Source organism: Mesitornis unicolor, unplaced genomic scaffold (assembly GCF_000695765.1).
Source record: "Mesitornis unicolor isolate BGI_N332 unplaced genomic scaffold, ASM69576v1 scaffold25801, whole genome shotgun sequence".
NCBI lineage: Eukaryota > Metazoa > Chordata > Aves > Mesitornithiformes > Mesitornithidae > Mesitornis > Mesitornis unicolor.
Window position 1 is genome coordinate 1113 of NW_010162114.1, and position 10021 is coordinate 11133.

The 10021-nt window shown below is 41.1% G+C and overlaps 1 protein-coding gene across 1 annotated transcript; it reads left to right on the forward strand.

Moving 5' to 3' along the window:
• Positions 1 to 291: 291 nt before the first annotated feature.
• LOC104547721 (ras-specific guanine nucleotide-releasing factor RalGPS1-like) lies at positions 292 to 9643 on the forward strand (the record flags this gene model as incomplete). The annotated part of the gene is made up of 9 exons (XM_010193532.1): positions 292 to 418; positions 1290 to 1438; positions 2716 to 2767; positions 3058 to 3138; positions 6393 to 6498; positions 7308 to 7400; positions 7554 to 7659; positions 8732 to 8823; positions 9614 to 9643. Coding segments are annotated over 9 exons (836 nt in total), but the record flags the coding sequence as incomplete, so codon positions are not given.
• Positions 9644 to 10021: the final 378 nt, after the last annotated feature.

Below are 10021 nucleotides of genomic sequence, written 5' to 3' on the forward strand. Positions count from 1 at the left end.
TACAAACTGACTTTATGGCTCTGCATATTACACTTTGGCACATCCAGATGTTGTAAGGGTGCCAAGACTTTTTGTAGGAGTTCATTGTTAAAAGTATGTGCAAAGCTGTTTTAAAAATTACTTCCAGACAGTTTAAGAATACAGAGATGAATTAATAACAGTAATGGATGGAGTAACCCTAATGCACAAGAAACAGTTCTTCAGAAATGGTGCCTTTTGGTGATCTGTAGCACTTCATTCTAATCAGCACACCAGCCCATGAAATTTCTGGGTTTTACATCTGTCTTTTAGGTCCGTCTGAGGTTTCAGCAATTATGAAAGTCAGCAGGAGCCCCACATGTCCGGATGCCTCAGTAGCAGCAAGTCTACCTACACCTCCTGTACCGAGGCACAGGAAGAGCCACAGCCTGGGAAACAAGTGGGTACCCCCAGCAGTTTCCTGCGTCACAAGGGTCTAAGATAGCAGCAGAACCATCCGGTATTTGAAGTCCCTTCCATTTTGTGTATTGGAAGACTGCTTCAGGCTTTACTGTGTATTCTCTAGGTTTTCTCTTGGCGCTTTTATATTTTTGCTGACTCTGTTACGTGCTAGTGCCAGAGTAGGCAAAAAGTTGTGTTTCCACTTTGGGCTGTGGATTCCTGGTGCGCAGAACTGATTTGTTTTCTGTCTTTTGTTTTTCGAACATCTTGCTGATACATCTAAGGAAGCTCACTGGCTGTTTGTCACACCTTATCGTTCAGGAAAGTTGTGACCTTTTGTTTGTTGTGAGCTGTTTTACTTGGGTAATATAAATTAGGAATATTTTTCTCTACCATTTACCCAGCTAAGTGAGAGCAGCTGCTCCCCAGTTAAGGTTTCAGCATCCACCAAATGTCACAATTAACGGGTTAGGGAAAAAGAAGTTCACATGACTTGTCCAAGGTCATGGAGTGCTGGTATTGGTTCAGCCTGGTGAAGAACACAGTGGCTGGGGTCTGCGTTTCCTGGTTTTCTACCTTTGTCTCCACCCAGGGTGTTCAGGTTTTGTACAGAGAGGAGTAAAAAAAAAATTAAAACTTGCCATCTGTAGAAATTTAATAATTGTTACTTACAAAACCCACTAAAATCTGAAACTTGCTTTGCTAGTCAAGGAGCACGTGTACAGAAGAGGGACAATGTGAGCAGTGCTGCTCGATTGCCTGCTGCTTAACGACCTGTTGATAAGGCAAACCTGAGTGGAAACGCCAGGAGCCCAGGGTTGCTGTCAGATGACAGAGGGGTTCTGTGTTTTCTCTCTCACATTTCCCAGCATGATGTGCCAGCTCAGCGTTGTGGAGAGCAAAAGTGCCACCTTCCCGACGGAGAGGCCGCGCCACCTCCTGGATGACAGCGTCCTGGAGTCGCACAGCCCGGCACGCGGCGCACGGAGCTCGCCCTTCGCCAATGGCCTGTCCATAGGTAGAGCCTGTGTGGGGAACTCACCTTCCTGCTCCTCCGTTCGGTGCTCTGGGAGCTCACAGATCCTCAGAAGTAGGGAACTGGGAAAGTCATTAGCTCCTACGCAGAGACTGGTCCCTTTCGTGGCAGAAAGTAGACCAGAACTGCTGCTCGGCTACCTGGTCAGCTTTATCTCGGCTTTCCTCAGTTACCTACTTATGGTTTTGGTAAAAGTGGCATGAATTAAGGTTGTCTTTGGATACGCTCTGTATGTGACACAGAGCATTTGTTAGCTTTCACCAGGAAAAAAAAAGGTGCTACTGAAAACTGGATATATATTTTTAAAGCTACCTTTTCACAAAAAAACCTGTAGTTTTGATGATATATTTTAGATGATGGGAGAAAGTTTAGTTGTGCTCTCTGAGACTTCTAAAGAAACAGAAAATGAACTTATGAAAGAGGATGATGACAATTACATTATGGTATTGTAATTAATAAAATAATTATGATCATTTTTAAAAAGTGCTTGAGAATCCATGTTCTAAGCAAGAGAAAGCCACCTTTTAAATGACTCAGGCTATTTCTAGAATAGGAAATAGACTGTGAAGGGTAGCAGGTTACTTGACCAAGAAGAGTTTGACACTGAGGTACCTTTGAACTTGCAAAAATACAGGCACGTCTTACTGTGTTACACTAAGCATTAAAAGATCAGTCCAGGGCAAATTAAAACTGTGAGCTGGATAGCTGTGCCAGGGAAGGAGGGACATACCAGATACGGGCTTAGAGGAGAGATAGGGACTATCGTTGTGAATAACATCATGGTGATTTGTTATGGCTACTAGCAGCAGCATACAGCTGGCACAGCCTCTGTTACATGTGTGCTTGCTTGTTGAAAACAAACAATGATGCCATGTCTAATAACTTCAGTTGACTTAAAAATGTTGTGGTAGAAATACTGTCTTACAAAGTAACTGGATTTTGTGTTCCTGAAGTGCTCAGCTTTTGAGGGAAAAGCAGCATAATGAAAATTGAAGTAACATGTAGATGTCTGGTATTTAAACACAGCAGTAACAATTACTTCATTCACCAGTGAGATATTATAAATGAGAAGGCTTATGTAAGCCTCTTCCGATGTTAGATTTTGCCATGAACTCTAAAGACTTCAACTTTGAAACATGATTTGAGTAAACAATGACCATGGTACCATATAAAGATTATTCTGATGATCCACATACATTGGCTTTGTATTTTCCCTTAGGTGGTTTTCTTACTCCTTTTCTGTACTACTCTTTTTCTAGATAGCAGTGAAAGCTCAGAATTTAGTGAGGAGCTGCCGTCAGGGCTTGAAAGGTGAGTTAGTCTTCATGTACACTCACTGAGCACTCTGCAGTCTTAGCTAAGAAATTCACAAATTATCCCTGGCATAGGTAAGCCCTAAATCAATAGTTACTTTTATCAAATTATTGATTAGTTAGGAAAATAATTACAAACGTACTGAAATAAAGCACTGTAAAATTACTGTGTTTTTCTTCCCATGGGCCTGAAAAGACTGGGAACTCTCTCTGTCATGTTTACCAAACCCTAACTGTTGAAGTCTCAGACTAGAACTTCCCTCATCAGATATTTGCATTCACAAACAGGGGTCGTTTATATGCCACGCTGGGGCCTAACTGGAGGGTACCGATCCGGAATTCTCCTAGGAGTCGAAGCTGTGTCTACAGGTACAGTTCAGGGTCTACCTTGCTCAATCTATGATGCTAAACTTTCATTTGGATCTCTACCCTTTCCTAGCGTAATGCATTTTGTGTCCAAAAGTACCCTTGTGTGACCATGGGAGTCTTCCCCTCCTGCTTGTAAAAATTCCTCTTAGCACTGAAGCAGGAGTATGGCCCATTCAGATGAAATTCAGTTTAGCTGTTGCTTTAACTAATTATATCTGTCTTCCATGTTGCAGAAAACTATTGTTTACTTTGGATTTTATGACATTACAGAAGCAGGTTTGTCATGAAGGCCATCTTTGCCTTTTGTGACAAATAATGATGTTAGAAGGATACCTTCTTGACCTCTTTTCACCATTTATTCCCTGATTTGAAGGACAGCTACCCATAACATCTGTTTGTGTCAGAGAGCTATAGTATGATGCATTGATTTTGTACCATAAAGAGGTGTTACCTTGGACCCCAAGTAAGAGAAGGAACATCTGCAAGGCCATATGTAGCGGGCATGCCCAGTGTTGCCAGTCACTAAGACATGGACTTTTCAGGAACAGGTAATCCATTTACAGCCAAAAGAGAGGTGATGTGGAAAACTGTATATAGCTAGAGGGATAAAAATAATTTATGGTATCCATATAGGTATGGATACCTAACCTGGACTTGGTGGAAAGTGAAGAAGTGTATCTGAACAGTAAAGAAAACAGGCCCCCAAAACAGTATTCTGCAAATTGTGATGTGTAGCTGGAGTTTAAGTCCAACCAGTTTTTATTTTGTGTATGTTAGTTTGCTTCAGCCATTGCAGAAATGTTGCTATAATGTGTAAATGTAAGTACAGCCATTTTACTTGAGCTAGCATCACCTGATAGCAGCACAAATTAGAAGTTAAATGGGAATAAAAATGCATGCATTATGTATAATTAAAGGAATAAACTTTGGAACAATATTTTAGGTATTATACCTGCTTCTGGAAAGTACTCTTAACACATCCCTGGTAATTTGTTTCAAAAATGTATACAAGCTAGAATTGCAAAATAAAAGAAGATAAAAATGTGAAAAGCCTAATAAATCCACAAAGAATTATTCCCTAAAATACCTTTTACCTTTATCCACCATCAAATAATTCTAATGCTTGCGTGCATTCTTCCTTTTTCTGAAATCTTGCACTGCTTCTGTCAGAAAACTGACATTGGCAAGAATCCATGTTAGCACAGATGAGGCAGTTCCATTTGATTGGGGACACACTTGCCAGTTCGGAGTGCTGTTCTTGCACTGGTGGTGGTGTGGTGCATCACTTTCACCAGCACGTGCTCATATGACACCACTGCACTTGGTTGCAGTCGGAATAGTGTTCCTTTCACAACAGAATGGGAGATCAGACACACTTCCTTCTGGATTTCATTATTAGATGGGATTTAGTTGGCTCTGGTAAACATCATTGGCCCTTATAAGATTATCAGGGCTGTGATCACCTGGCAGTGGATTAGCAGCAGATAATTCTAACAGATCATCCCCTGCCAATCAGTCTTGGGCTGCTCTGTTCTTAATGGCTGTTTACATTTCTAACTTAGCCTGTACTTGGGTTCTTTCAGTTGTAGCACTTTTTCACTGTTGTATGTGGGAACCTCTGTTTGTCCTGGGAAAGGAGAAAATATTTTGATCACTGTTGTCATGGTTTAGGTCCAGTGTGTAACTGAGCACCACGATGCCCCAAAAAAGGGGCTAGTCAAGTATAAGGACTGGGAGAGCTTCTCACCACTTAAAAAGGTCACAGTCAAAAGACAGACTCATCATAAGGATTAAAAATAAAACTATTTTAATTTGTTACCAACATCAGAGTAGAACAATGGGAGACACAACCAGATCTTAAAGTCAAAACACCTTCCCCCCACCCCTCCCTTCTTCCAGGGCTCAGCTTTGTTCCCGGTTTCTTCACCTCCCCTCCCTGTGCCCAAGTCATTTTCATGTCATTCTAGTCCTTCATGGGGTAGGGAGGACTCTGCTCACCCTCTCTCTGCTTCCACATGGCGCCCTTTCCACAGGAGAAAAAGTCCTCAAAAGTCCAATACGGGTCTGCCCACAGCTGCAGTGTCCCTGATGCTCAAAACTGCTTCAGCCCAAGTCCGTAAAGCTCCAATCTGGGTCTGCCCACGGCCACAGTTCCCTCACACACAAACTGCTCCAGCACACACTGCCTGCAGTCACGGCTTCTTCAGGGGGAGCCCCCGCTCATGCGGCCCCGCTCCCCCCGGGGTGCAGGCAGTCAACCCGGCTCTCGCCACAGGTTGCAAAAGGGGAACCTAGGCTCTGCGTCCTCCTCCTCCCCCCTCTCTTTTCTTTCCTTTAACTGACCTTGGTGCTCTTCAAAGTTGTTCTTAGGCCCCACTCTTTTCTCCGCTGCAGGTCTCTTCTGATGGTTCTGAAGAGTTCCCGGCTCGTTCTCTTTTCGGGCTGGAGCTGCAGCGGGGCTTAAGCTTAAGCTGGGGTCGGGCCGGCCCAGCCCCACTGGACAGGGCTGGGGCCGCACCACCTGCACCTGGGGCTGCACTGATCCGGGCTGGTGCCAGAGAGAGACAGAAAGCACATGCCCTGCACCCCCCTTAAATACATTAATTGCAGGGGCCCTGATTGGCTTGGCTGTGGTCAGAGGTGGGTCTGACAAAGGAAAAGGGGAAGCTTTTCAGGTAGCTTCTTAAAGGTCCATCTCCATAGCCCTTCCCCTGTTACCAAAGACACAACCAAAAACCCCTCACAGAAAACCCATTACAACTGTACAGTAAATTATTTGGCATTGTTATATACCTTTCCCAACTTTTTTCCAATTAGTCAAGGTAATTTCCTACCTTCTTTTTTGATAGCTAAAGTTTATTTTAAGGTAAAATTACATTTGTAGGATTTCTTATTGCCACAATTTTAAGCCATAGGTTTCCAGAAATCCAGATAATTTCTGTAATTTACCAGAATAAAATGGAAAATTGTCTGTTCTCCTTTTGACTTTGGGCCTCAATATTTATTCTGTTTCGTTTTATTTTTTCATGTTTAAGTCCCCAGAATAGAACCTTCTGTTGATTTGCTGTTTTTCAAAGATCCTGGTTGCTATTTGATACCTAGGTCTGGAAAATACATAGTATAGAGTCAAGGGTTAGTTGATACAATATATGTAAGGCAATCCAGGAAAAATATATTTAGAACCAAATTATAATGCTTGCTTCTTGTCCTTATTTGTCTTCTCAAATACATATGGCAATGTTCTGTCTCTCCAGCCCAACAGGGGCCTGCAGCTGCACACTTGGTAGTTCTATGGGCGTCATTACCATGGAAGGGCCATTAAGAAGAAAAACATTGCTCAAAGAAGGCAAGAAACCAACTGTAAGTGATTCTGATTCTTCCTGTGATTCTAATTCAGTAGTAACTCTTTTGATTTCCAAGAACAGATTAAACCTGCAGCTTGGTACCGCACTGTATTGATTTTGCAATTGATTGTTATCAATTGTAAAATAATTTTCTGTTCAAGGTTTTAACGGGGCTATAACAAGGTTGTAACCTTTGTATCTCATTTAATCTACAGCAGTTTTGCTTCTCCCTGCATTTGGAAGTAATGTCTGTAGACTGTAACAGCGGAGCAAGAGTAAAACAACTTTAAAAAACAGCATGCATTTCTGCGAGGACAGAAATTTATTATCATGGTGAAATGGGAAGGCTGCATGGCATCCACCCATAGCACGAGCCTAAATTCACAGGTTTCACATGATTCCACTCCTACACATTTGGTAATTTTTTTGTTTTCTGTAGAAACTGTTTTCTGTACTTTTTATGTGCAGCCCTACTGTTCAGTGCTAAAAGATCTGAAGAATTGCAGAGATGTCATCTCAATATATTTTACTGGTCACATGCAGAAATGTAAGATCTGTCCAGTAGAAGGCAGCACACTACTTTGCTGTGAGGCAGTCAGTCCTGATGTTTTTGTGAGATACCTAAATAAAATGGATTATACTCAGAGCCAGCCAGCCAAATTTAGGTAGCTGGGCTGATTTACACCACAAGACACTCTATATCTAACTCACCATTCCTTGCTTCTGAAATTAACTCTGGTAGCACTTGGACTTGCTTGTGAATAGATTTTTCAAATGTTGGAGATATACAGAGTTTTTCCTAATTCCTTTTCCTTTCTGATTCAGCTCTCCTCATGGACTAGATACTGGGTTATGCTTTCAGGATCAACTCTTCTGTACTTTGGAGCAAAATCTTTAAGAGGCACTGAAAGAAAACATGTAAGCTTTAAAAATGGCGTCTTCATAAGCAGATCTAGAAGGGTGTTAGAAGTGTTCTTGCTTTTCTGGGCTAAGCCTTATGTCTGCACAACTTTTACAGTCAAAAGTTAATCCCTAGTGCAGTCTCAGCTGTGACTTGTCCATCTCTTCCAGTATAAATCTACACCTGGTAAAAAAGTCTCCATTGTGGACTGGATGGTGGCCCTGCCTGATGACCCTGAGCATCCTGATATTTTCCAGCTAAATAACCCTGACAAAGGTAAATGTCACAGGATAGACATTGTTTGCATTAAACTTCTGGGAAAGGAAGTAGATTAATTTCTATTAATGAGTATGTAGATTACAGATTTTGCAGTGGCACTCATTTAAAAGACTGAAGAGGGAGATTTTCAATACAGAATTTTCAATAAAGAAAATTGAACATATTTCTACAATGTGCTGTGGTGCTTCTGTGGTGCCTATGGAGGTATTACTGTATCTCGACAGTTACTGCAAGTTTTGCAGAAATTGCCCATGTACCTGCATACCCTGATCTCCAAGATTCTGAACAGCTTTGTTAAAATTGGTCAATATCAAATCTGAACTTATACTGAGGCCAATTAAAATATTACTAAAATTCTTCATACATCAAACCATTTACCAAAAAAAGTCTTTTAAGTAATTATTAATTACTTTTCAGTAATTAACTTGGAAGTACCATAACTATTTTGCCTTGATTAAACTTCAGAAACTTCAAAAGATCAGAAAGCCCCTGCAGTTATTTTGCAGTTTGGTTGTGTAAAGATTTTTGAGGCTTCCTTCACTTTTCACGTTTTCAACTTCGGTGCCGGACATGCATTTTGCATCTACTGTGTGAAGTGCATCTCTTGAGTGCTGACTGAAATGCACAAATTACTTGACTGTAAGAAACAATTTACAAAATAATGAGGCATAAAGGAAACTTGCAGTAGGACACTGAAGAAAACTAAGTTCACAAATATCAAAAGCATTCATACAAAGTTTGGCGGTAACCACAAGAGTGTTAATGAGAAGAAAGCCAGGTGAAAATTAGATTGACCTAAGTGGTCTTTTCTGTGGCTGTAATTTGTCCTCTATCCCTATACCCTCCTCTTAGCTTTGCAGGCCACATGTTCTTGTACTCCCTTCACCCAAGGATTGTTGGGTTAACATGCTTCGCATGGTCTCTGTTATATGAGCAACTTCCTGTTTGAGAATTTGAGATGCAAATTTAACAGTTTAACAGGACTTTGGCTTCTGCACAGAAATTAAAATCCCTTGAAACTACATGTCTGTCTGCAAATTTAGAGCCTTTAATTTTCTTCGTTTTGTAGGCAATGTTTACAAATTCCAGACTGGTTCAAGGTTTCATGCAATATTATGGCATAAGCATTTGGATGATGCATGCAAAAGCAACAAGCCTCAGGTAAGGTTGTTGTCCTGCTTTTGTGAAACTTATTTCTACCCATTTTTTCATATTTTCCAGAAAACGCTTACTAGAAAAGATACTTCTATTTGTGTGCACACAGAGTCCTGTGGGGACAGACATAACCCCTCATTTCGTACATTAATTCAGCTTTTCAATAGGAGTAATAAAAATTATTTAAAACTACAGATTTCCCACCAAATCAGGATTTGTGCAGGTCTAGCTATACATTTGGTTACCCTAACAGCATATTACCATTACACTCAGTTCAAGTGAGGTAACCCCATCTCTACTTCAGAAGGGGCTTTCTCATGGATGAAGAAAACAAACATGCTAGCACTTTCTCCAGTGACTGGGTCTGTAAGTGCCACTGAAGAGAGTGTCCTATGAAATACTACGTTTGTCCTTTATATAGCAGCCTCCTCCTTCTCTTGAGGAAAAGGTTAATTCTTAAAAGGATTTCCAAAGATCATACTGATAGGATGCTGGTCCACACAGGACCTAAACCAGGATGCACTTCGTGAATCTTCTTTACGCACACAAACATCCCCCCTGTGCGTACTGAAGACTTCTTAAAATGCTTAGGCTGGATTTGGTCCATGAACAGAAATCATTTGAGTCTTCATCTTTCCTTTCAGTTATGAGGTTAGCCCTCTTTTGGGCCTGATTTGGACTGATTACACATAGGATAATAAATGAAAAGCCCACACTATTTGTAACCTTGCAATTTCCCAATGCCATAATAGACTTAGGAGCATTATACTGCTGAATAATCTACATTCTCTTCCAGGTACCTGCTAATCTAATGTCATTCGAATGATTTGCTTGCCTACCTGGTGCATCTTCAAGTGCCAAACTGAAGAAACAGGCTATTGTTCTCTAAGGAGGAAGAGGAGAATGTTTTTCCTGACATGAGCCAGCCACAAATATTTCAGCACTTTCCTGTGTAACTTGAAAGTGGTTCTGACACAGCTTTTTAAAGCAGAAAGTGAATGTTGTCCTTAGGACCAGATACAGTCTTAAGCACTGAGTGAAAGCAGACAAGTTAGATGGACAGAAGATGAATCCTGACTCCTCCTCAACTTTTTTGTGGCCACAAACTGATATTTGACTACAAACTGAACATATCTTCTGCCTATTCTTTTTTAAATGGTTCTTTTTATTGTTAAGCTGCTTTGTGTGACTGAAGAATATTTGG